At 40.4% G+C, this 26,665-nt stretch overlaps 2 protein-coding genes across 3 annotated transcripts; one reads left to right on the forward strand and one right to left on the reverse strand.

Moving 5' to 3' along the window:
- Positions 1-42: 42 nt before the first annotated feature.
- LOC131771130 (kelch-like protein 20) lies at positions 43-4,925 on the reverse strand. Its single transcript, XM_059086889.2, has 5 exons — positions 4,794-4,925; positions 3,474-4,590; positions 2,637-2,902; positions 1,921-2,115; positions 43-1,492 (listed from the first exon to the last, which is right to left on the reverse strand). The coding sequence occupies exons 2-5, from the start codon at positions 4,544-4,546 to the stop codon at positions 1,257-1,259; spliced, it is 1,770 nt and encodes a 589-aa protein (XP_058942872.2). The 5' UTR covers positions 4,547-4,590; positions 4,794-4,925; the 3' UTR covers positions 43-1,256.
- Positions 4,926-5,052: 127 nt separating this feature from the next.
- Positions 5,053-26,665, forward strand: LOC131771148 (von Willebrand factor A domain-containing protein 3B). 2 transcript variants are annotated; one of them, XM_066161343.1, is made up of 41 exons: positions 5,053-5,204; positions 5,869-6,050; positions 6,186-6,258; positions 6,878-6,969; positions 7,606-7,703; positions 7,950-8,102; positions 8,226-8,385; positions 8,512-8,580; positions 9,107-9,207; positions 9,296-9,543; positions 10,221-10,330; positions 10,448-10,570; positions 11,071-11,225; positions 12,036-12,093; positions 12,364-12,444; positions 12,619-12,711; positions 12,979-13,116; positions 13,592-13,719; positions 13,889-13,943; positions 14,120-14,247; positions 14,884-15,263; positions 15,862-15,904; positions 16,312-16,335; positions 16,675-16,825; positions 17,421-17,542; positions 18,078-18,128; positions 18,331-18,505; positions 19,079-19,159; positions 19,484-19,714; positions 19,854-20,018; positions 20,885-20,982; positions 21,260-21,321; positions 21,705-22,122; positions 22,573-23,300; positions 23,480-23,593; positions 24,285-24,461; positions 24,685-24,885; positions 25,014-25,087; positions 25,591-25,672; positions 26,122-26,200; positions 26,303-26,665. In XM_066161343.1, the coding sequence occupies exons 1-41, from the start codon at positions 5,156-5,158 to the stop codon at positions 26,403-26,405; spliced, it is 5,853 nt and encodes a 1,950-aa protein (XP_066017440.1). In that variant the 5' UTR covers positions 5,053-5,155; the 3' UTR covers positions 26,406-26,665. The 2 variants fall into 2 exon arrangements, with proteins under 2 accessions (XP_066017440.1, XP_058942900.2); XM_059086917.2 differs by having other exon boundaries at positions 16,687-16,825.

Here is a 26,665-nt window from a genome sequence, read left to right on the forward strand (position 1 = left end):
AACGAATCAATCCATCAGTTACAGACAAATCAAGACTAAAAGTGAAAAGGTTTTTAAAATTTATTTAATTTACTCCATAGGAAGTATATCACATCTCTTAACATACTTAAACAGCTTCTTTAAATATTTTTATTTGGTGGGAGCCTGCTTTTCCCATAGTTTTAACTCCTAAACTCTCAGAAGTTATTAACAAAAGACTTCTCTTGACGGTTCCAATATGTTATCTTACAAACAAGTGAGATCAGACAACCCTAAAACCTTGGTGTTATCTTGATAAGACATATCAGGGAAATATTAGGGAGTTAAAATGGAGACTTACTCATTGAATCTCGGGAGTCAGAAGGTTCACAGAGGCAACAGAATTGCCTTGAAGAAAGAATGCCATACCTCCACATCACCCCCATGCAAACCAGGACAAAATATGCACAGCTACATTCTGCTTGAGCTTAATTTTTTTTTTCACTAAATACCATAAATAAATATTTTCAATTGATTCAGATCAAAAATTGTTCCATCAGAAGCATGGCTGTATAACTATTTTGTAACAGTTGCCCTTGGATTTTTTTTAAACATATCACTCATGGTGATTGCCAACAACACACAAGTTGTAGAGTAACGCAATAAAGCAGAAACTTAACCCTTTACACCCGAACATCAGTATGCATATTCTCCATACTGTTCTATATACATTTCCTAAGGTGCTGACAGGAGAATTTGTTTACCAATCAAAGGCTCTTTCATCGGTGATCATTTCCTTCATTCTCATGACCTTAATGTGTGATTCAGGGGTGATATTGTGGGGAGAAATTAGATGCTGGTCACTCTTAGGATTTAAAGGGTTAACAAGGCGCAAGAAAGGAGTTCCCTCGTACAACATTTAGTAAGAGGAAAGCCATTCAATTTTATTGACTGCCAATCCTTGCTTGTGTGTGTTCAATGGAATCTTTTACACTTGCCTGAGTGATAAATAAGCTTTGAATGTCTCCTTCAGTGACAATTGAAGCTGGGAATACTTCACCCTACATCCATTTTTTTGTTTAATCTGCATTATCTAGTTAATTCTTAATAATGTCAACAATTGAATTATAGACACAACATCTTGGGAAATGCCCCAATGTGAAACTATTCATAGTTTGTGAATTAGTCAAATAATAAAATAAATTTTTCCTAAAAACATAACATGCATAGCATGAAAAATAAATTTCACTCATTAAGGAAAAAAATGTTGGTATGGATAAGACTTGAAAGCACGGACGCTAATATTCTTTCACAACAGCGACTCCAGCAACAGCTTTGCTCATTCCCATTGGGCCAACAGTTGTCCATTCACCAACTTGAGGATTGAGGTATTCTACTTTATTTCGGTATGACACTCCGTCATGACCACCCAGAGCATACAAACAACCATTGACAACTCCTACACCATGTCCACTGCGACATACACTCATAGGAGCCACAAATGCCCATCTATCTTCATCTGGGTAATAGCGTTCTAAACACAAATAAAAGAACAAGATTGAAAAAATATTCACTACAAAGAAAAGGGTCTTCATGAAAGTAATCAAATTATTACTCCCAACCCTTAATCCTTTCACTCCCAAAATCTTGATTATTGATAATTCTCCCTTTTACCTGCTCCACATTTCCCAGGAAATTGGTTCCGAGAATTTAGTGTTTGATAAAGAAAAGAACTCTTACCTTATGAGTTTGAGTATTTTCATTACCTGTTTGCTGTATAATGTATGGATATTATCGGGAGAAGTTATGAATTAATCACTTCTGAGAGTTAAAGGGTTAACTCTCGAAGCCCCTCTTCCTTCTTTTGGTTAACCATTTCCCAGCAACACTCTACATGGATTCCCTCTTTCCAAACAAACATGTTATGGGGGAAAGGACATTTTTCCAAGTTTTCCACCTTACCTGATGTACTCAGGTTGGAGGCTCCATCATAACCCCCAGTTGCATACAGACATCCTCCAAGAGTTGCCACACCCACCCCACCCCTTCGTGCACCCATGGATGCCACACAAGTCCATTCATTCGTCTCTGGGTTGTACCTCTCTACTGTTTTTAGATAGTTGATTCCATCATGACCACCAACAGCATACAGATACCCTACAAGTTTACAAGGCAAACACAGGTTAACTTCAAGAACAGGAGCAGACTTGAATCTTTCACTCAAAAGCAAACATTAACCTTCTCAAAATTGAACTTTAATTGTATCATGCCAGAAATAAGCTTGGACAACTTAAAATGGGATGCACAGCTCTCCTTTGCTGCCAAAGACCCACATCACTGATGTTTTGGACAAATTTTGAGCTGACCGCCCTTGAGTTTGTGAGGCCAAACTTTTTTGACTAGGAGCAGTTTGGAAGCCTTTTTCCAAAAAAAAATAAAACATAAACCCACACACTATGTTATATATCTCAACCCGAAGTTCAAATTTTTGTAAATGATGAGATACCCAAAGATGTTGCCTTTTTTGGGACCAATATTTGTATGAGCTATTTTAATTGTAAAAGGTTGTAAGGGAATCAATTTTTAAAGAAGATAGCAGCTCTCTAATGTGGGTCACAGACCAAAATACCACAAAGAGCTTTTTCTTTGTAAACAGCATTGTGTTCTTGTATGTATACCTGGTCCAGAACCATCTCTAGTTGCATCCTTTGTATCCAAAACACCTACAGCAACATGTCTTCGGGGATTAGCCATATTAGCAGCAGGTTTCCACTGGTCCAGTCTCGGATCATACACTTCAACAGAGTCAAGAACTGCAAAGCCATCGTAGCCACCAACAGCATAAAGAAGGCCATCCAAGGCTGCTGCCGCAACATAACGACGTGCGTGTGCCATAGATGCAACATACTTCCATTGCTTTGTCCTGATATCATAGCATTCAACACTAAGGAGCCAAAAACATTTTACAAAATATGTTGGGAACCATCCAATCATAAAATATATGTACTTGATTCACAGTTATAATGTTATTTTGTTAAAAAGTTCAGGGACACAATGATAATGACTTCAAAACCTTGTGATCTGATGCATCCTCTACTTACTGGGAAAGAAACAATGCATAGTGCGAAAGTAGGTGCACAAAGAACCACTCAACTTTTTCAGTCACCAGTTATTGACCCAATATTTTCTATTCAACCATTGAAAACACTTCTTGTATTTGACAAAACAAAATGGCTGACTATCAAATCACACAACACCTCTAGGCTTAATACTCCAGCAACCATGGAAATAGAGAGGCAAATTTTCATAAAATAAAACAATGGCCAACATGTATTATTTTATTAGAGTGTACCTTTTTTACATCAGTATCTGACAAGTCACCGCCTACAGGATCACACCACCTCCTCACACCCCACCTCCCACCCCCACCCCAGATAATTTTTCTGAGAGAACAGTATGTTTAGCAGCAACTGATCATCGGATATGTTAGTTATTTAGATTAACATCAAACTTACCTATTCAGGTACGTTGTTCCATCATGACCTCCTACAGCATACATCTTCCCATCAAGTACAGCCACACCCACACCACTGCGAGCAGTGTTGACGGGTGCCACAAGCTTCACTTTGCCACTGTGGAAGTCATACTTCTCCACGCTTTTCACTGGATGACCAGTAGAGTCCATTCCACAGACACTGTATAAACTTCCGTAGGTAGATCTTCTAGGGCGTGATTTTTCACCTCTGAGCTTGCCTCTCCTATCAGGAAGCATGTGAAAATTCTTTGCTTCGTCTAAAAGATTCCTGCAAGCGATGTCTTGACGAATAAGCTCTTCTTTTTCCACTTGATCCACCAGAAAGTGAGGGGAGAGCGACGGCAGGCGAACTTTACCAAGAAGCTCAGCTAAGAATGATTGCCTCTCTTCAACGTTTTCCCTCGCCCACGCAATTAACGCGTTGTACACGTCCTCCTCAGAATTCACATTTAGGTCTTCACAAGTCAACAACAAAGCTAACTCGTTGGGAGAAAGCAGCAGAAATTCTTCGTTCTGTACTACGTCGTTAAAATGTTCGTGTATGTATTTCTCCGATGCTTCAAATAAACCGGCGCAAAAATGTGTATCGGCAAACGAACGGATCCCTAAACAATTCGAAGGGTGAAGTTGTCGGAGTAAGAAATCTGAACAAGCTTTCTGAATTGCGGTTAGTTGAAATAATGAGCTTGCAAAGAGCAGGGACTGAACCGTGTCCACAGTGATATCGAGCTTTCCGGTGTACGCATAATCGATGAGGAGTTCAGCAGCTCTACCATCGACCTCGTTAATTGTCACACTTTCCTCATAGCTTTCGGCCATACCACCGGTAAACATGGCAAGGAAATAGGAACTTAACGAGCATAAAACTATGCGATGCGCACGCAGTTGTTTGTTTCCCACGCAGATCGTTACATCGCATAGCTGTTGGCGTTTTCTTAAGTCGTCCATGACCATAAGAGCTTTAATTCCATGTTTACTACCACCCTCGTACTTGACCGTGTCGTCGTCGAGTTGTGGAGAGCTTTCTTGAGGAAGAACGCGGTCGAAGTCCATACTGTCACTACAAACGAGCAAGATCAAGGGCGGGTAGCCTCACGCTGTGGAAGAGTTATAAAATATTGATCGACTAAAGGCTTAGATATCAAATTAGAAAAAAGTTAGCTTAAAAATGGCAAGGATAGCAATTAAAATACAGTTCGCTATGTACCAGGCTATGTACAGTGGCTTGGGCAGTATCCCGGCTTAAAGAATGAAATGAATCAACCAAGGGAATAAGCAAACTCAGTTGCTGGGTACATACCGATTTCAGTTGTTGTATCTCGTCTTCTGTTTAAGTCGTTGTAAGCTCATAAGCTTCTGTTTGTATGATGGTTTGTCACAGTTTGGTGTCAATTTCACACCAAACAAACGTGATCTACTCACTTAATTGAATGACAAAATGAATCCGTATACACAACAGATAATGTGTTTACCAACAGAACCGCTGGATTTTAAGTCACATGACAAAATTCTGGTAAATGATTGGTTGAGGAAGTGAAGGACGATAGATACAGCGTTTGTGTAGCAACAGGGGAATACAGAAATTCACTTAAGGAGTCGCGTTCTTCATCCGGTAGGTTTAAGAGGGTCATGTTCCAATGAAGCTAGATAGAAGCTAGCATCATGATGTACGAAAATTTTCGCCATACTCACGGGAGTGGATCAGGAGCTGGTAAGAATGCATTTTGATTGTGTGAAACATGTTCCATTTCTATGTGTTTACATTACATAGACAAGGTCAATTTCATTTTTATCACTTCAAGAGTCTTGTCATTAAGTTCATAGTGTCTCTGAACACTGGTAAACGAAGTTATTACAATATTTCGTGTCTGAAATATCACATGAGGTTTGTGACTCAGGGATGCTAATGAACTTGCATTCACATCATAGTTATCAAAGCTTACGTGCTACGGCAGTTTAATTACTAGTAACGTCCAAGACTCATGCTTTTTGCTACCTGTAAATTTGATCACTCCCCATTGTCTGAACTTTCTAATTTTTGTTACATGGTTTTTCCTTGCGCATGCTAAAAAAAAAATCAAACAAGTTTGTTTGTTTTATAGTTATTTGGTATAGGTAATTGTGTATATTTTTCGAAGCCAGTAAGTGGCTTTCCTTGATGTCAACTTTGATCAAGGTTGCCAAATATTAGTATTTGTGCATTTCCTTAGCTTACCTCAAAAGAGACTTCACTTGGGACTGCCATAAGATTAAATTAAATTTGATTAAATGTCTTGTTTCAGCTAATTTTGTCTCAAGTGAAAGATAATTAGTGTATCCTAACTTTTGTGTGTGTCTCAAGTTACCCATATTTACATGTACTGAATATCATGTAGGTCCAGTGGAAGGTGCAAGACAGGCTAAAAGAGTCGTGACTCCTGTTTCCAAGAATCACCATGATCGTAATGGAAATCTTGACTCAACTGCTCCATCAAAAAGTGAACGCTTGAATTCCCCAAACACAGCAAGCTGGGAACCTGATGTGCGTATGCTCCTTTCTACATCACAGTGGCTCAAGGTATCTGTTCTATTACCACTAATTATGATTATACATTATACAAAATAACTAAGATCAGCATAATCATGTGAAGTTGCTCTAGCTATGATGGAATCTGCCATAGATATTTGAACATTAGATCATTTTTTCCTTCAGATTCATGGCCTCAAAAGACACAAACTTGACATGGGACAAATATTGCCTTCCATTGGATTTAGGCATTCAGATGGTATTGCATTAATTTCTTTATTTAAAACTTCCTTTCATAATTTAAAGTCAATGGGTAACCTGATGGTTTGGGTACTCTGGGCTCCATTTCAAGAGAGCCAAATTTGATTACTGTTTGGGCCATGGAGTAACAATCTAAGGCATCATACAATGTATATTTCAACCACTGTGCTTCTTTCAACCCAGGAATATAAGTGGGTGACAGAAAAAATGTAATGGAAGTTTGATGAAACTCTGGGAAGAGATAAATTGTAATTGTTTACTAGCTCATTCAGGGGGAGTGACAGTCCTCATGCTGGGTTTACATTTTGACAAAACACAAGTAAAGAAATTATCCTTGCAGTTGGACTGCAGTGTAGGCAAAAAATTCAGGATACATAGAAATTAATACCCGTGCCTTCCAAATACTACATGTGGTTGGGTGTCACTACTGACAAAAATTAGCGACAAAGCCACAAGTTAGGAGCATGTCAAATTTTAGGGGGGTTCTTGCCATTTTGCATAAGGTGTGTGTTTATTAGCTAAAATTACAACTTGATTCTAAATCACATGGCTTACATAAATGTTCTACTGATTGAGTAATATAAAATTTTAGTCTGAAATTGTTGTTTTCTGTACAGATTATGTGAGGCCTCTTAAAAAACCAGTCCGTGCAAGATATTGTAAGGGGCTGTTTACCCAGGTTCCCTTTAGAGATGGCTCAGTGTACAATGTAAGTATCTTCTCAATCTATCTCAAGGCATTTGACACTGCTGAAGATGCATATTCTCCATACTGTTCTCTATAAATTTCATAAGGTGGCAATAGGGATAATTTGTTTAACAATCAAGAGCTTCTTTAGTTGGAGATCATTTCCTTCATTTTTGTGACATTTATGATTGATTAAGCCTTTACACCCTAACATCAGCATACATATTCTCCATACTGTTCTCTATACATTTCCTAAGGTGCTGACAAGGAGAACTTGTTTAGAAATGAAGAGCTTCCTTTAGTTGGTGATCATTTCCTTTATTCTCATGACCTTAATGTTTTATTCAAGGACAATATTGTAAGGAGAAAGTAGATGCTAGTCAACTCCTAGGAGTTAAAGGGTTAAGGGGTGATATTGGAAAGAGAAATTAGTTGGTATTTGTAGACACTCTTGAGCTTAAAGGCTTATTATAATGGACTGAAGTACATGTATGTTTATACTCTTTCCTCTGAAAGTTCTCTGCAACTTAATTGGCAGAGCTGTAGTTTAAACAATTGGCCTTGGGATCCCTGCTTTGTTTATAAATCCTTGGAGAACTTTTCAACTAAAGAATGTTTTTGGGGATTTCAAAAATGGAAAAATTTACGTCTTTGACAGCTTGTTGCCAGCAAGGAGAAACTGCGCATGATAGAGAGTCAACTTAAGCAAGCTATATCACTTTACAAGCGAAGACTTGAGTGGTTAACAACTGAGAGGTAAATGTACATTTAAGCAATGAATTAAACAATGGCTAAATATTTTAAAATCTTAAGATGTTACCATTACTTTATGTACCTAAAACTTAATAACTAATAATTATATTTAACTTAAGTTTACTTCTTAGTTTTTGGGTCTTCTAAAGTTGTATGCATATTTCAAATATGATCAGTTGCAAAGTTAACATGAAACAATAACTGACTGTTTCAATAAGCAATTAAATTATGAGATCTTTTGCTTTACAGTCGGAGGGTTTTTGGAGTTATCGAAGAGCGTTGCATCTGCATTGTGTTGGACGTGAATACTACAAGTGAATCTGAATTCAGTACTTACCTTCATGGCCTAGTACAATTGCTAAAAGAACAAGTCATGTTTATTGCAAAGTTTAACCTTATCAGGTAACTATGCTCATTTGAAAATAGAATTGAAAAATATTTACACAGACTTTCATACTGTGCTTGCCAATGTTAAGATGAGTGAAGGCAAGAGAGTTCAGCCATGTCTCTTTTCTTCAACTTTAGGTGTGCAATGGATTCAGATTGCTGGCAAGAGCATGCTGTAAATGTTACTCTTGACAGCATGGAAGGAGCTCTTAATTGGCTCTGGGACCTGAAGACAACAGTTCGGCGCTCAGCAACTTGCACAGTAGAAGGGATCCTCAAAGGACTGGCTGATCAACATGTTAGTTTTCCTTGTGATAATAAACTCTAGAAGTGCACTGTCACAGTGACCAGTGCAGTTTGAATTTGACCAGCTCACAGCCATGGCGAGTACTAAAGTTTAACCACTTCTTTCCCATGTCATTAGATTGAAGCTGTGTATCTTTTTACTGAGGGGAGTGCTTCAAGTGGATCACAGGAAATGCTCAAGAGAAAGGTAGGTAGACTGAATACAATTGTAGAAATATGGTGGGGATTGCTTACTTTATTTTGTTTTGAAGCTGCATAAGTTTCAAGAAACAATTATACCACACAGGCAGATGGCCTGCCTTTAGGTGTGCTATTTTACATCAGCACAGAGGACTGTTGGTCACAAAAGTGAATAGATGATTTGAAATGATCTAGAATATATACGACTGGCAGAATCAATAATTAGATTTAGCAGATGGACTTACAAGGAGTGGTTCCTCGTGCATTGTTACCTGTCAGGTTTTACTGGAACTCGAAGGGCTGATTTTCATGTTGGGAAAAATACAGGAAAAGTCTGAGAATTCCCCCCAGGGCATGGATGAAAATAAAATTATAACCCAATTGTGGCTTCAGGTCTTGGAATTGAAGCTGCACCACATCTGTGGCAAGTTAGTTGTCATCCCAACTTCCATGCTATTTTCCATTTTTTTTTAATGATTGTTGGTATGTGGTAATGACTAAGAGCAATGTGTTAATCACTTTCTGTTTTGCAGATACAAGGGAGTCGTGTACCTATTCATGTTGTGTCTTTTAACTGCAATGATCCTGGAACTGTGACATTTCTGAAGGACATATCCAGAATAACCAAAGGAAGGTAAGCTATACACCCCAAAGGAAACAAGGTTGAGATATGATTTTGATGTACTTACATGTATATTGCAAAATTTTGTTGGTTTTTGTAGGTTCCATGCTTATTCAGTCATTAATGAGTATGAAGATAGCTTTGACAGCTTTACCAAGTCCATTGAAGCTGACAGCACCGAGCAGCCCCAAGGGCGTGGCAGAGGTGATGGCATGCCTTCCTTGAAGCTTGGTGTGGGTGTCAGGGAAGATGTGATCACTTTATGGGAAGAGTTGGATGAAGCAAGGAACACTTTGGCAGAGATTCAAGCTCTGCTGTGTGAAATTAAAGATCCAAAAGAAACACCAGGTACAAAAGTTATACGATGATATATTATTCTTTACTCTTCGTTTGAAGAGTGGGCATTTTGTCAATTCGTATTGCGAGTTTCGTCCTTAAAACATCTCACGCCTTCTCGAATAGTTAAGTTAACACGAGGCTCGCGCTACGAGCTGCCAGCTATTGATACAGTAGAGCCTCTGACGCTCACAACGGGTAAAATGGCGCTTTGAGGGAAAGTGATGGTTTTCCAGTCACTTTACATAAGTTAGCTTTTATGAGCACCTTTTCGGTTGTCAGGTATGGGTAAAAACCAAGCCAAAAATGTGTTTTAGCAGATTTCTGAAGGTTTGGCAAACCAAGAATCCCTTGTCACTCACGGCAAGATCCTTTTTTTAATCCGAAAATTCATGGGGTTTACGCTTTTTCATTCTTAACTTTGCTTTCAGCGTTAACCAAGTACTTTTTTTCTCCTTTTGAATGTTTCATGATATGATGTTGACTTATCAACTTTCAAAAACTAAGTTTACACTCAAACGATAGTGTAAACAAAGTTGAGTTGTAGTGGGACTTCCCGGTGAAGTTGTTTGCCGCAAAAAGACTGCGATGAAGTTCACGCCTTGCGGAGATTATGACACCTCGAAAATACTTTTTTGATAACTTGTGCGCGCTCTAGATGTTTATCATTTTTATTGTTCCTGTTTCAGTGTCTACTTCTCCTAACACTGCCCCTGACAAGACTCAAGATAGAATTACTAGCTTAGGCCACACTAAAGCAAAGAGTGAAATGTACATGAGCTCTCGAGACTGGCTAAAGGTATTTTGTATACGTTTTTTTTTTTTCAAAGGGGATGAGGGGATCTCATGTAAAAGTTATGGGGATGGTCATCCAAGATTTTGCATACTAATCGATTTTTCACTTCTGTTTTCACAGCGACATGGTTTGAAGTCGAAAAAACTGTTATTCTATGACTTGCTACAGAGCCTGGCTTTTAAACACTGCGATGGAGTCGTGGACATCCAGACAGCACCAGTTTCTTTAGACAGTACTGACGCTGTGAGTAAGATGCATGAAATGTAACTGATGTTGCAGACTTTTTAATGAGTTAGTCATGTCGAGATCCAGTAACGTTGATTTCAATGGCAATTAGGAAAATTGTTTACGGGAATTCTTTCCTCCTATCAAGTAAGTCGAGATAAGCAGAACACCCTATTTTACATTCAAGGGAGTCGATGGCCTGCTAGTGTAGACGTATTTCAGTTTTCGTTTCTCTACTCCCAAAAGATTCAGGTGGAGAGAGGTGTCAACCGTACCTTACAACAAAGGAGATCGATAGAATTAAACTTTTAAGGTTGTCTGGGGGTAAATTTTTGAAGGGAATGGTGAGAGTCGTAGGGAGGATGCTAAACAAAATAAACATTTTTAATTTGGTGATGGATGTTTCCTGAAACAGACAATTCTTCAAAAGCGAGAAAATATTCATAGCCGACATGTTCACAACATCGTATACACTGCAGATTAATTGGTTCTTCCATTTATGTTGTCCTCTCCTACAGATTGTTCGTCCTAAATTAGTCAATGCGCGTTACTGTGATAAGTTTGCGCATGTGCGATGGAAAGATGGGTCCATAATGCACGTGCACGTCAGTGGACCAATACACAGAAATTACGAACAGAGGATCTTGTCGGCTTTGGATTCATATAGAAAGAGGTGAGTAGTTTTGAAGAGCTGGCAGCGGTTGTTCAAAAGGTGGATAACGCTATTCACTGGATGAATCTCTATTTGTGATGGATGGCGCAGTAAGTTTTGTTTACACTTATTCCCTGGATAGCAATTTATCCGTTGGATGGCGCCATCCACCCTTTGAGCAACTGGGCCTCAGTCGAGATAAAGCGAGTTTCAATTGTGTCCAAAATAAATCCAGGACTCTATATGCATGCTGGTAGTTTGTTTGAGGCAATGTTCTCTTTTCTAAATAGAATAAGAGAGATTGGAAGTTTTTGAGCTCGGTAAAGAAATAGAGAAAGACGCTTTTCGTCGTCACGAGCGTGGGACAAAGAAAAAACTCCCCTGCGAGGAATCAAACCTCAGACCTTCGGATTCCGCACTCCGATGCTCTACCACTGAGCCTGAGGTCTGGGGTTCTATTCCTCAAGGGGACTCAATTTTTTGTTCCACGCTCATGACAAGGCGAAAAGACATCTTTCTCAATATTCTCTTTTGTTCCATGGACATTTATTTTCGCGCGAGCCACTGAAAAAGTCCCGGATGTGTCACCTCATTCTGAATGCTGATTTGTTTCGCTTTATTTCGCTCTGTGATTAGTCTACAAGTCTCGCGCCACCCTTTCAATCAATCAGTAGCACCACTAAAGCTTAGCACGAGTGGGTCTCTGACGTCATTCTGCTCACGATGGCGAATTCTTACGATGGCTTCTTGAGGAGAACATACAGTGAAGGTTTTTTTAGCTAATGGATTCTGAAGTTCATCAATCAAAATGTTATTTGGTTTGTATTGTAGGATGGAATGGTTACAACAAGGAAGCAGAGAACTATTTGGCACGATAATCGAAGACCAGGTTTGTGCAGGTTTTTCTTTAAAAAATAATCCATGATTGTGATGGTTATGCTTTACTACGATATACAGGTGGTTTAAAAAAAAAAAGTTGCTCCTCAGTTCCATGCGATCAGATGCGGAAAAACTAACACCAGCCTTGACCTGATCACTCGCCTCTTTCCGCGCTTGAAACCTGTTACCTGAAGTGGGCCTACTTCGCTACTTCCATTTTGATTGGCTGAAGTGATTTACCTTCATTGGTTATGTTACTGACTGTTAATCGTTGTTACAGGTAGCTGTGTTGATAGATACCTCCGCATCCATGGCGTCAAGATTGTTTCTTGTTAAGGACAAACTTTACAGACTCATGCAGGTTTGTTATAGCAAGAACAAAAGATGTTAGTTGATTTTGTTTCGTGCGGTGGCCTTTCGTCAGACACCTAAAGGGCCAGCGCTCGTAAAGTCAGCTTTATAAACTCTCTACGATGGCCAATTTACATTATCAATTCAGTTGATTAAACTAAATTATTTTTTTTATGTCTTTTAGGAACAGTTACGTCATAAGCTGAAGTTCAACCTGGTGAAGTATGACACAAGAGTCCAAGCTTGGAGAGATCGATTGGTTGACTGTAACACACATGTATGTGAGAGGAAATGATTAACTAAGAGTAGAAGTCGAAGGATTTTTTGATGAAAACCTCAGCTTTTTAAAGCATTTAACACAACTGTGCAGGGGAGGTTGCTTCGACGTAGTCATCAGTCAATATTTGTAATATTGTTTGTTGTGTGAACAGGATGTTTTGAAGATCTTGCAAAAGAACCTGCATTGTCATCGCTGTTGTTTTCTTTCCTTCCTCCGAATTTTCGTCACAGAGAACAGACTATAATTTAACGTTTTTTTTTTCAGAACCTGGACAACGCATGGCAATGGGTAAAAGGTCTCAGCACTGGTGGTTCCACAAACACGCTAGCAGCTCTCAAACTGGCCCTCGCTGATCCTCAGTGTCACGCAATCTACTTGCTCACGGATGGACGCCCAGACCAGGTTACATTTTCATAGTTCTGTTTACTCTTATTCCTCGACCCTTGAGCACCTCGTGAGGATTTGAAGTTAGTGCTTGTAACGAGTTTAAATTTTAAAGAATTTTTCGGTTGCGTCGCTAGTGATTTAGGATTGTATTGGGTGTTCTTTATGTTTTGTGATTTGACTAGAAATGCGTGGCCCAACCTTATCAAAGATGCAAAGACTAAAACAAATCGCGCAGCTTGGTGTCTTCCGTTTCCTTGCGCTTGATATTGTTTGCATTTTTCTTTTTGTATCTGTGTGTGTGTGTGTGTTTTTATATTTCTGTTTTATGTTTCATTCTTTCTTTCAATTGCCGTTTGCTCCTTATAATTTTTACCTTTGATTACCCCTGTGGTTTCTTTGGGTTTGGTTTTACAACATTCAATTGACAAAATTGCTGCCCTCTCTTGCTGTATTCCTCAGTTTCTTACGGCTGTATCTCTTTATCTTTTAGCCCCCTTCTTCTATCCTGGCCCAAGTACAGTTGTTGAACCCAGTCCCCATTCACGCCATCTCCTTCAACTGTGCGGACACGGAAGCAAATCAGTTTCTCTGTCAGTTGGCCGCAGAAACTGGAGGCAGGTAAGCCGTGTATTCCTGCGAAAATGCCACTGTCAACTTAAAGAGCTGCTTCGTGATATTTTAAGTCAAATGTGCAGTTGTGACGAATTTACAACATTTTTGTTTCTTAAAGAAACTAACATGTGGTCATTCGTGTTTTTGTTTTTGTTTTGGCTTTTTTGTCCGGCAGATTTCACTATTTCTCTGAAGATGGATACGATACAGATGGTCCAAGGCCATTCGAAGTAAGTGTTTTGCTTTCTTGAAATAATTGCTCCGTAAAATTCCTGTACAAAAACTGCGCTGCTTGAATAGGTGCAAAGATCGGTGCATTGTAAATTTATGGAATTTACCTTTTCGTGCTTTACAAACCGTCCTTCACCATTGATTGAATACAGAGTGATATCTCTATGAATTTCAGAGCGAAGACCTGAGACTTTTGAGGGAAGAGATCGAGAAAGGTTTGGGAGATTTGCGCAAAGTTACCTTGATCAGAAATGAATGTGCGCAGCTCGACTGGTTTGGATCCAACACCGGGCGCTGCTCAAAGTAAGTAACTGAAATGCCATCTCGGAGCAAATTGTCTAAGTCAGAACTAGTTGGCTAGTCTGATTTCCATACTTAATCAAAGTCATTTTATTGAGGTACCATGGACAGTCTGGTCAGGTCTGTCGGTTCCTATGTCAGCTCCACTCTTCTGACGATTTCCCACAAACAGTTTCTTGGAATAGTTTTATTACCCTGAGATTAGTCTTCTTTCCGGCTGTTTCGTAGATGCAGAGTGTTAGTGGGAAAGCTTTTGTCTTCCTGTAGATTATTGAACAGGCTGTAGGGAAAAGCTATTTTGATTACAGCAAAGTAAGATGCCTTAAGTTAAGCTCGATGAAAGACACAGTTCCCCGTGGCCGTCCAGTTAGGAAACGGAGTAGTGCATAAGAATGTGTTTATGTCTGAACTAAACCAAACTTTGTTTGGTATGAGGTCAAAGATGACATCAACAAAAGATTTGTATCATGAAATACCGACCTTCTTTCTTCGGATTGAAAGAGAATGATCGAAGGGCGGTAGCAACCTGTTTTTCTTTAGTATGCTTGTTTTCTCGGTTTAGTTATATTAATTCTGTTCCCCCTTGTAATTCTTACGTTTCGTACCTTTTGAACATGTTTTGATATTGCACCTCAACAGGAGCCATCCAAGATCCGTCAGTGCATCCTCGCACAGGCCATTCTCAGCCAAACACACCATGACACCCTCCCCACCCGGCTCGGAACGCTCTGCTAGTGCCAGAATCCGGCCAGCATCTGCCAGGCCTCGACCGGCTAGTGCTAGACCCCGCCCAGCCAGTGCACGGATAACGTACAGCAGTCACAAAGACTACCTCGTCAACACTGCATGCCGGGATATTCCGCGGTCTCCTTCCCAATCCTCCGTTAGTCGTAAGGTGGGAGAGACGAAGACCAGTCAGCTAAGACTGGGCCTGAGGAAGAAAACAGCGGATTCTTGGATGCTGGAAGAGTCAAGACAGTACCTTGGCAGGAAACCTGAAGATTTTAAACAACCTAAACGTAATGATTTGGTTTTGCTGTTTAAACCTATAAGAAATTATCATTGGAAATGTCCGGAATTTCATACAATTATATACAAACACACACAAATGGTAGTAACCTAAATAGGCAGGGTTTTTTTGTGGATGACCTTACAAAATTTCACGTAGCCAGGTGTTGCTTACCCAGAAAAATGCAATCTTAATTTTAAATATATTAATGACAATGACAATGATAACGATGATAAAACAGCCATTTTATGGTTTCGATTCTATCATATTCAGGTCAGAATGACTGGATTGTGAACAATTTCAGACTTTCATTTCTCCGATAATTCCAACTGTATTGACTTTGGATTAGTAGTTCGATTTTTATTTAGAATTCAGTCGTTATAGTGAAGAAACAAATGATGGAATTTGAGGAAACTACTGACACACTTTCTTTTTAACTCCCCCTGATCGTAAATCGAAGAGTAAAAAACTTGGTCTATTCATTATAATATCGACCGAGGGCTCAGGTAGTAAAAGGTTTGTAGTTTGGGTCTGGTTAAAAGTGTGAGATAAAGAATGACCGTGTAGCACAAGGTCTACTTACAAAGTCTTCACTGTCTTACTTTTAGGAAAGATCAAGAAGAAGAAAAATGGCTCAAACGGAGATGAAAAGTGAGTACACGATCCATTTCTACATAGCACCTTTTAAATTTCTAGTGGCCCTGCCTCAGTCTTCCTATCGAGCCCAACAAACAGTATCTGTAAGATACAACCTGTTAGAGACACTTTAAGCAACTTTAAATCGATAGCTTTACTCCACTCCTTTCAGAAAACTTTGAACGTGAACATTAACGTTTTAGGACTCATCAGCCGAGTGTGCATCTCTCTACACACACGGATTTCCCAGTATTCGATATTAAAATATTTCCAAGGGTGAGATCAAAGAAATCGCGGAGTTGCGTTCTCAGAAAGGAATGTCTTGCGTTGAAGAGTTTCTAGAAAGCAAAACAAAGGAACAAATGACTTCGCAGCCTTTGTTTATTTGTTTTTACTAAATTTTAAAATTGCATTTCTTTTAGCGACGAGGAATTAAAAGAGAAAAGGTAAGTTGAATGTATCAGCTCTATCGTATGTAACAGCATCGGAAAGGCTTGAAGGTGTCCCAACGAGCTAGCCCGTATTTTTCGGGCGAACTTTTGATATTCTCTGGGGCAAACACCTGTTGGTGGTGGCGAATACTAGTAGCTGAGAAAAGTTTGTTTTCAGAATTATTGCAAAAGAGAGTAGATAGTCGGGTATTTTTTTAAACCACTCAAGGGAGGTTTCCAGGCTTACCGATCAAACGTCGTCTTTTTTCTCTCTACTTTATTATTGCGCCTTTCTTGAACGCAGAAACGGGCCACATTTCCTTGCACGCAAATTTCGACTTCACCATAATATAGGTTCCTTGTTAGTTCTAGATGGCTTAAGAAACATGGATTGGTAGCCAGACGGCTTACTATTCTGGACGCTCTCGCCCCTACGCTGATTCCTCACAGTACCAAGTATGTTCCGATATTGGACAAACATGTCCTCTCCAAGGTTTTTGACCAGGTAATTATATACTGAATCTCCAGACCATGTGTCTTTTAAGTTCTCTTCTTGTCTGCAGAAAATTTGAGATTTAGGCTAATGTGTTCTTAGCTGATCGTAGTAACTTTCTTGGGGTAAGCTTCGTTCAAATCGCTCTTATCATCAAGAATCTTTGGCTAATTTACCTTGCATAGTCTCTGGAGGTTAACAGGGTCAACATTTTGATCTTGTATTGCAACTCTCTGGTCGAGGTTATGCCTGAAAAACGCTGACGTCTCCACAACTCAAGCGGAAGTCATCAATTCAACCCAGGAATGGTGATGACTTCTACTTTGGTTTTCAAAACGCCAGTCACAGTCGTTAAAAAAATAATCCTCAAGCGATTACAGGGTTCATTCAGATCAACTTTTCGATGATCGTTTTCTCCAATCCCACAGTCGAAGAATAGAGAAGGATTCAATCTATATCCCTTGACAGAAAATTTCACCAACTCAAAAAATGAAAAGCAAGATCGCAACTGATCGCGGCTCGCTTTGGTAACATCCAAGCGCTTCCTCTCGCTTTCGGTTTTGTTTTAAGACCCTCAATAAAAGAAGCCTTTTTAAATTCTTTCTAGGTTCTTCCATTAGCCCACACCTCGGGGAGCAATCGCGATGAGGTACAACTGGTCAACCCACAAGGAGTGAATCTTAAGGCGTACGAGGCTCGGTTAGAAAAAGCCATCGAAGACTACAAAAGGTGAATAATGTCAAGTTAGTCTCTCTAAAGGCTATGTAACTTGTAAGGCCGGATATAGCTTATCCAAATTTTCTGCATCCCTTACGAGACCGTAGACTAGTCGTAGTCTGCAGTCTCGTTAGGGCGGATGTTTTCCAATTATCAGACTGGGAAGTGCCTCCTCTGATCCCATGTGATTCGAGAAAAGATGTTCAAATCAGAATGGAAATGTTGCGCATTTACTACGCAAGTTATTTACATGGAATTTCAAGACCTCGAGCCTGTATTCCCCTCATGCGGCCGTTCCGCCTGCTCATTAAGATTCGCGTAATGACCGCAAAAACAGCAGCCTATCTGAAATTTAAAAAACAAACAAACGGAAGAGGAAGTAAAAAGAAAACTGCGGCTTGTAATTACGTTTTTTGGGGGTTTTATCGAAGGTGGAGGTAGCTAAAGTCGCCCGTTTCTGAGAGAATCCACGTAGTGATCTTTCACTATGTTATATTTGTTTCGTGTTCTAATGTTTTGTTTTTCTTCTTTCCTTTCTTTATTTTAGGCGTCTCGATGAGAAGGTGTTCGTCAACCTCAGCGATGAAGAAAGAATGAAGTAAGGAGATGCCTCTGTTGCTTTGCATATCTTTGGAATAGAAATTATTACTGCTACTTACCAGCCTCCTTCGCAACCGGTGTTTGGTCTCGTCTCACAATTCGCTCTCTCCCTTGTGACGAGGCTAGACAAAGGCTGCTAAGCAGACTACTTGCTAAAGCAGCTATATTTTCTTTGTTACCTTTCCGAATAATCAAACAAGGTATCCCGAAGACAGGATCCCCTCATTCCTAGACAACAAGCAATCCATATTGGATGACCTGGAGAGACAAGGGTGGCCATTAGACCCGGAAGATATTACTTTGTTGGAGAGAGAAATCGAACAAGCTCAGACATACCTCCTACAGTCCAAAGACCTGCGGGAAAAATCTGAACAGGTTAGTTGTCCTATTTACCGGCTCATATCATGAAGTTTTTTCTTTACATTTAGAAATCTTGGGCACATACCTTTAAGAGATGCGGGTGGCATTTCGAAGTTCTCAGTTCCTTTCCTTGTAGTTTTGTAAAAATCATTTGACTGTAGCGTCTGGTTTAAATGCTGAAAAAATATCATTCCAACTTAAAATGCGCCAAAAGTAGGTGTTTTCACCGGCTTAAAACGTTTTTGCTTTAGTTCTGTAAAATTATCAAAGCGGACAGTTGTGTAGATTGAAAAAAAAAATTACTATGGAATTTTGCAAAAATACAAAGATCTTGATGTTGATCTCCTAGAGGTAATAGACGTTCTTTTGACAATTATAATTCATTATCAACGAAAAAATTGATGGAGATATACAAGGTTATCAGGTTGAGTGTCTTTTGCTGATATGGTGTTTAAGTCTCACAACCTACTCAAACGAAAATGTATGGAAGCGATAATTAGGGGGAGATCATCAATCAGATCATAAGAGTATATGGTTAAAGAGCCCTGGTACAAATCAGTGTTTATCAGTGTGTTTCTTTTCCGAAAGGCGTCCCGTGAAATTGCAGAACAGCAAAGGAAAGCTCGCGAGGAGGCTGAGAACAAGAGAATTGAACAAATCATGTCAAAGGTAAGAGATGGATTGTTATCCACGAGTGAGGGATTGCTGTTTTTTATAGCTTTTTATGTAACCGCTCGAGTGCAGGGTCATGGGAGACGTCTGCGATCATGCATACGGTCTTTGTCGAAGTCCCTAAGTAACGCTAGCAGAGGCCAGTATCCCGGATGTGATCACGTGAGACTGACGTCACATTGGTTGTCAGTGTCAACTTTTTAGTCCTATTATCGATGTAATTCGTTCATATTAGAATTTTACGCCGATTAAGATTGTTTGTAATTGTTCATATCACATCGAGGTCTCTTGAGTGACATTTTTTTCTACTTTCTTAAACAGCCTGCCAAAACTTCTCCTTCTCCGTCCCAGTCCTACTCCAACAAGAACCGCCTTCTTAACCACAAGGTCCTGGCGCGAAGCGAGGTGGATGGCTTTTACTACGCAGGCGTGGTTACCCGCTGTTTAAACCCTCGTTATGTCGAGGTTGACTTCCGGGACTTTGACCGGCAAGTGGTGTCGTCCAGATACGTGATCACCGTTCAAGGAGCTCGACCATGTCCCTCCCTCAAGGTATGAAAACATTAGGAATAGCTCACTTAAGTCTCTTGAAATTTCCTACGTCGACTCAGCGCATTGCTTGCTTTAATTAAGCGTTGCGTGACCATCCCAGTAGTGTCCCCTCGTAACCTGTGGCGTGACCTGTTTTCAGGTGGGTGACTACGTGCTCGTTAAGACGCTTGTTCCACGTGAAGAAGAGGATGACGAGATTAATGATGGTGTGCAGTGCTATGTACCAGGAATCGTTCAAGTCGTTCCTCTCAGAAAAGCCCCAGCCACCAAGTGCTACACAATACTGCGATATAACGGGAAAAAGGTGAGTTCAAGTGTTCAGACGAACCATAGTTTACTTCTGTAGAGTTTGAAAAATGGAAATATATGAATTTGGCTTTTTTGGTCACGGTCACGATAGAAGAGGCAGAGCAAAAACGAGGTGGGAGGTTTGGGTCGGGTTGCGATACGAACGACCTAAACCTCTATCGCTTTTGCACTCCTCCGCTGCTATGGCGGCGTTTATTATCGTGCTTCGTTTTACTTACTGAACTCTCTTAAGGCTCCCCTTAATTTCCGGCGCAGCATGAAAGTTTCATCCACCCCCTATTGTCGGTTGTCCCTTGACACCCCGAAAGAAATTATCATCTAATTTCTCCGTACAGTATCACTGCTGAATCAGACAAAGGATTTTGACAATAAAATAACATGATCGCCAACCAATGGATTTCTTGATTGTGAAAAAAATTCTCCTTTTCATTAGTATTGGAAATGTATTTAGAACCGTATGGAGAATATTTAGTTGGATGGCAAGAAGTAAAGGGCTAATTGTTGGCATTTTGTTAGGTGTCTCGGGGACCCATTTACTCTCTTGGGTTGTAAGAGGTACTGTGGGACTATAGTGCCTTGATAACACAGCTTAATGCCGAGCACTGTGATTTAACCTTTTGCCACTACTCGTACGCCTACAGTTAAAGCTGTTCTCTTCTTTGCTCCTAGGACGGGCAAGAAATGATAAAAGTAATTAGCGTAACTGAGTGACCTCTCTCCTAGATCAAGGGGATGAGTTATTTCTTGTTACAACTGGTGTAGCTCTCTTCAACCAATGTTATAACTTAAACCAATCTTCCCTGCGATTGAACTTATCAGATACCTTATTATTTTTTTTATTTTTTTTTTTGCCTCTTGTAGATCACCTCTCTAAGAAATGACCTGGTGAAGATCTCTAAAGCGCGCTACACTTTCGCTTGTCGTTATATCCGGGACGCTTTGCTGACTGCTTATCGATCGTAAGTTAAATTGATCTATGAGTTGGCCAGAGTTTAGACGCTCGCTTTTGTTAGTCCCGAAACTTTCATAAGCTACCGGGGATCCATCTGCGTTGGGCAGTCGAGCCGGACCAGGAATTATTGTTCTAGGCATCCCTGGATCTCTTTACGACACAAAGTTTGCTATGTCGTTGACAGAAAATATAGGGGCCTACCGATAACAGTGCTTCAGCTTTGGCACGCGGCACTGAATCTTGAAAATACGGTTATGTCAATTGATTGTCTTATCTTCTCCTAGAACGACCCCTTTTGCCATGTATCTGAGAGACGGCGAAGACGATGCTGGCGTAGAAGACAAAAGTAATAAGCATCTTTGGTGTTTAACTTTTTTTTTTAAAGTTTTTTCCAATTAACGGAAATAATCACAACCCAAAGATTAACTCAGAATAAGGTGACCTTGACATCCCTTATGCAGTGTGATTGGAAACCAGCTGTAGGCTAAAAAAAGACTCGTCCCCAGTCGTCTCCAAAATGTTAGCGACGCCAAAGTGGCAGAGAAAATGGGGACGGAAAGAGGTTCGGAGGGAGATGACGTGTTCCTCTCTCGGTCTCTCGCAACCTCTACTACTTCACGTTCCATAACTGCCCGCGCTGTTAAGAAGACTGGAAACGAGTCGAGGACTAAGTCAAGCAATTACTAAAATCATTGATTTGAATTTTAGTATTACTGCTTTCTTCTGTAGATAAGGAGAGTGGCGAAGAATCCCCTCGCAGTCAGGCAAGCAGCCGAAAAAGTAGCCGCTCAGGCAGGAGTAGTAGGGCCAGCAGTCGTGGCAGCAGTCGTAAGGATGGCAGTAGAAGCCGCAGTCCTAGTCCCGGAGGAAGCGCTGAAGGCAGTCCTCCACCCTCCTCCAAAGAGGCAACACCCCGCAGGTCGTCTGGGGACAGGAAACCTTTTGAGGAGCTGAAACAAGAGCTCGAAGAGGAACACAAAAGGCAGCTGGCTGAGGTGGAGAGGAAGATGGAGGATTTGCAAAAGCAGCTAGAAAGGGAAAGAGAACGGCGCGAAAAGGCGGCAGAAGAGCTGAACGAGAAACGACGGGAACTAGATGACGAGCAACGAAAACTCCTACAGCAGCAGATTGATGACCAGAATAACAGGTACGGGCAGCTGTATTTAGGAGCAGAGCTACCAAGGGTTTTTGAGGGTGCGCGTGACTCCCCTTCGTTATCAAGGGAAAGTGATGATTTAAAATCACTAAGTAGTAACACAACTTTGTTGGCCGCATGTTTCTTGTTGCATGTTTTTCTTAAGTTTCTCCTTTTGTCACTAAGAAATTCATAAATGATAAACTTGTGTTTGCTTTGAATTTCCAGTTATACTGATAGCACTGATAACTTGAGTATCCTGATGCAAATCGAAAACATGTTTCATTCCAGGTTTTGCCTTTATTTGGTTTTAACGTTTTGTTTTTCAATACTAAACTCAACTCCTTCCCGTCCACCCTCCCCTTACAGGGATTAAGTTGCCCTTGATAGCATGAATTAAAAAAAAAACAAAGGCTAATTGGCATATTCATAATGGTGAATTTCAAATTGAATTTTGAACAGACAAAAAGAGATCCAAGAGGAACAAAAGCGACTTCAAAATCAACAGAATGACCTTTTAAAGAAGCAAAAAGACCAGCAAGAACAATTACTCATGCAACAATTCAACCAGACACAGCAACTTCAACTACAGCAACAGCAACTCCTACAACAACTAGCAAACAATCTTCCATCTGAAACTCGGTCCGAGCGACCCCGGGTGAAACTTCCCGACATACCACCAGTCTCTCCTCCCAGGTCTCGCTCTATTTCTCCGCCTAGTCCATCATCGGCTCACTCATCCCCACGCTCCACTCCTAGAGGATCAACCAAAGAGTCAGGCAAGGCTTCATCTAAAGGCTCGCGCTCTCGCAGTTCAGGTAAAAAGTCCACGAAGTCGTCTTCTCCACGTTCACCCGTCGCCTCGCCTCGGCCTCAGTCCTCAAGGAGGTCTTCGAGTCATAGTCTTCCTCCAGGAACAGAAGACGACCGTGATGGAGATAAAGAAGAAAGTAAAGAAGGCGACAAGAAATCCAACAGCAGCGAGAAACGAAAATCTTCGTCATCTTCGTCCTCTTTATCCTCGTCTTCATCCTCTTCCTCGTCACCACCTGTATCAGATGATGAGCAAGAGGCCGAACCAGCTCCTCTCCCTGCTGGCAGTGAATCAGAGCCTCCTTCAGTCCAGATTCACGTATCCAATGGCAACGAAGCATGTCTGATGACAAAAGGATCTCATGGACTCTTGATATGTAAGGATTTATTTCTTATATTTTTTCTGTTCTTTTGTTTTATTTATTTATTTTTTTCTTTTTTTTTTTTTTTTTTTTTCTCCAACGAAGGAAAAGAACACATAATTTCATGTTTGATCGCATATAGGTTAATTTGTGTACCGAATCTCTTATCAGAACTTTTTTTACCCTTTTGTTAGCTCGCCTTCCTCCGGACGAGGATCCCGCGGTTGAAACTGGACGTGTTCGAAGACCCGTCCAGGTGGGAGAAGAAGTATTAGCACGCTGGTCTGACGAAGGGTGGTACTACAGAGGTAACACGAGATGCATTTACATTACTCTGTTAAGCCTGTCCGTTCTTTTTGCAAGCCTGTTTGTTCGTATCTTCGTATGAATCTTGTCGTTGGCGCTTATGTTGGGTGCGGTTTAGTAAGAACCTTTCTTGATATTTTTGGACAATGCTGTAATTGACAACTGATCTTTGCTTCGATAAAACGCAAATTGCGATGAGAATGCCTTCAGAGATTCAGAAATTAAATAGCCTTTGAAACTTGTATGCGTCAGCCATTTAAGCTGTAAAGCAATTAAGGGAGGCGAGGGCGGCAGATGGACCGTAACCCTGACCCTTTTTTTTTTTCGCGCGTTTTAGTATATGCCTAAAATCTTCCCTGGTCATCGTGCCGACTCGCTGCCATCGGTACTTGAATGAATGAGCACTTTGCCTGTTATAGAACTATTTTAGTGCCTTTCAATGATCACTTTATGTTTCTTTTCTCCTACTTACTGATTACCAGTGTAACAGACACAAGATAAACAAACGGCACTTGCCACTTTTTCTCCAGGCAAAAACATTTATAGACCAAACAGTCAGGCTGGCAATAACATAGACAGACGTCAAGAAGCAGAAAGACGTACAAACGCACAAACTTTCGTTGAAGCGAGCAGTTGGCGCTGTATTATTTGTTCGGGTTTGATGATCGTATGATTGTCCTCCTTTCTCGTTAGGCACCATTCGCCAAGACTGTGGAGATGGTAGTTACTATGTAGAAGACAGCGTGGGAGACTTGGAACAGATTTACCGTCCAGACATCATTTCAGAAGCTGATGATGCTGATAACGAAATTGATGTACATGATCCTGTAGTTGCCCTCCATCCTTCATTTCCTTACAGTTACGCGCCAGGTAAGGGCAGCGGTGAAGTTGTTCTCAGAAGTGCAGGGTAGATAGCCAGTCTTTGGTTCTGGGTACGTGGTCCGTGGATGATAGTCCATGCGTTATGGTCTTAGGTCCATGAACCATGATCTTATTGTTTATGGTCCATGGTTATCACCTCAGTGTGGATAGTCGCTCTGAAACAGTGCTCAGCGGCGGGCATTCTATTTAAACTCGTTTGTTTCTTCCCCAGGCACTGTTTTGCAAAAGGACGAGTATGGGTTATGCGTACGGCATTATGATGGTATAGAAAGCGTTGTCCCACGCGAGGACACGTATCTTCTCACTCCAGAGAAGTTTGAGAGCGATTGTAGTTACATCCTGCAGTGTGAAGAAAGTTTGGTCGGCCAGGCTGTGGTGGCAAGGAACGACCAGGATGGAATGTTCCATCTGGGTAAGTAATGTCTCCAAAGAACTACATTTCAAACTTTGCGTCATCGGCAGGAAGGAACTAGTTCTTTCAGTTTGCTTCAGTTAAGTGGATCCTCGTTAATTATTGCACCATTGTCTTTTATCTTTTAGGGACTGTGCGTGAACGTGTTGGCAATGGCCGCCAGTACATCATCGAGTGGGCTGATCAAACAGTTCAGTTACAGGTACTAACAATCACAGTTCACAGCTTGAATGGCGGAATGCCTGAGAATATATTATGTGGACGATTTTCCAACGAGCACTTCACTGTGTCATTTGCTTCCACGTCTCTTGACATAAACCTTTTCCCATTTATTTTTCCCATGCCATTGTTTATCGATGTATTTCTTTTTCTGTATCCCTCTGGACAACTCTATTTTCATCTTTTTGTTAAGATAACAATTTTGGAATTCTAATTTATATTTTGATATAAAACCAGACACTCTCCAAGGCAATAAGCGCCAGAGCTTGTCTGAATACATCATATAAATTTTTCTAATCTGACCAGAAACTGTCAACTGTTTCTTTTCAGCTGGTAGAATCAATCTTACTTAGGACATAGAGCATGAAATAGGCCAGTATCCGTGTTATCTCGTTTTCACTGAGAAATAAAGTGAGAAATTAATTTGAATCATTCTTCTATTTGTGACAAAAAATTTATGACGTTTTTTTGCGGTTTACTCTTCAGAGTTCTGGTTACATTTTTGGAGCCCACACGAAACGCCGCCCGCTTAACATAGGTGATCGTGTACTCGCACTCTCAGATCCAGGTGTGTAAATTTTAAGTGAACGTTTCTTAGCAGAAATAACCTCAGAAGTTTTTAGCATACTTGGATATAGACAGTCTAGCTAGTTGCCTTTATAGATGAGCCCTAGTAATTCCCTCATGTGGAGACGTGAATAGAAGGGATTGAAAGAGAAAAGCAAAAGCTAAGGTTGTAATCCCGAGATCGCTTGCGAAGTTGTGACGGCGCTATCATGTGCGCACATGTACATATCCCGCAAAATCTGGTCGTTTTCTATCCCTAAGCCGTGTCTCCGTCGAAGCCTTTTGTGCGTTGCGTGACGTTAAAAAAAGCCCGCTTCGGAATGGACTATTCCCGATTCACTTAAAAATTTATCTGTTAAAAATGCAAGATGAAACTGTCCTTGGCCAGTTTTGCTTTACTTTCTGCTGTAAAAGTTGCGTGAATTCTCTTCGTCATATGCTCTTTTTCAGCTCTGTTTGTTTACTTACCTGGTTGGATCGCTGGTACAAATGGCCGTAGGCTGGTAATTAAGTTCTGCAATGGGAAAAGGTATGTTTCTTGAATTCCCTCCAATCCAAAATCTTACAAATTTGACTTGTTTCTCTTGATTAATAGTTTACACTAATCTATTTCTCCTCTCATATTTTAAAGTTCAAGTCACGTGGACCCCCAGCAGTGCTTTTGGTTGTCACGCGACTACTATGACCGTATGGTGGAAAACTTTAAGAAAAAGAGCAAAGAAAACGAGAGATGACGTAATATTCCTGTGTCGTGGTCAATACGCAAGCTTTTATTGGCTTGTTTTTCCCCAAAGAACTGTTTAATAAATTTTGGCCAAGCTGTAAATAATTACTTTATCAATGCAGTTACGTGTACATGTGTTTTTTAATTATTATTTTCATTCGCACTCTTCAGATTCCAAATCTGTGTTGTACATATGGATAAATCAGTGCAATAATTTGATCTTTGTGAGAAGCGTCTCTTCAATAAATGAGATTAAGAGATACGTGAAAA

Source organism: Pocillopora verrucosa, chromosome 14 (genome assembly GCF_036669915.1).
Source record: "Pocillopora verrucosa isolate sample1 chromosome 14, ASM3666991v2, whole genome shotgun sequence".
NCBI classification, from domain to species: Eukaryota; Metazoa; Cnidaria; class Anthozoa; order Scleractinia; family Pocilloporidae; genus Pocillopora; species Pocillopora verrucosa.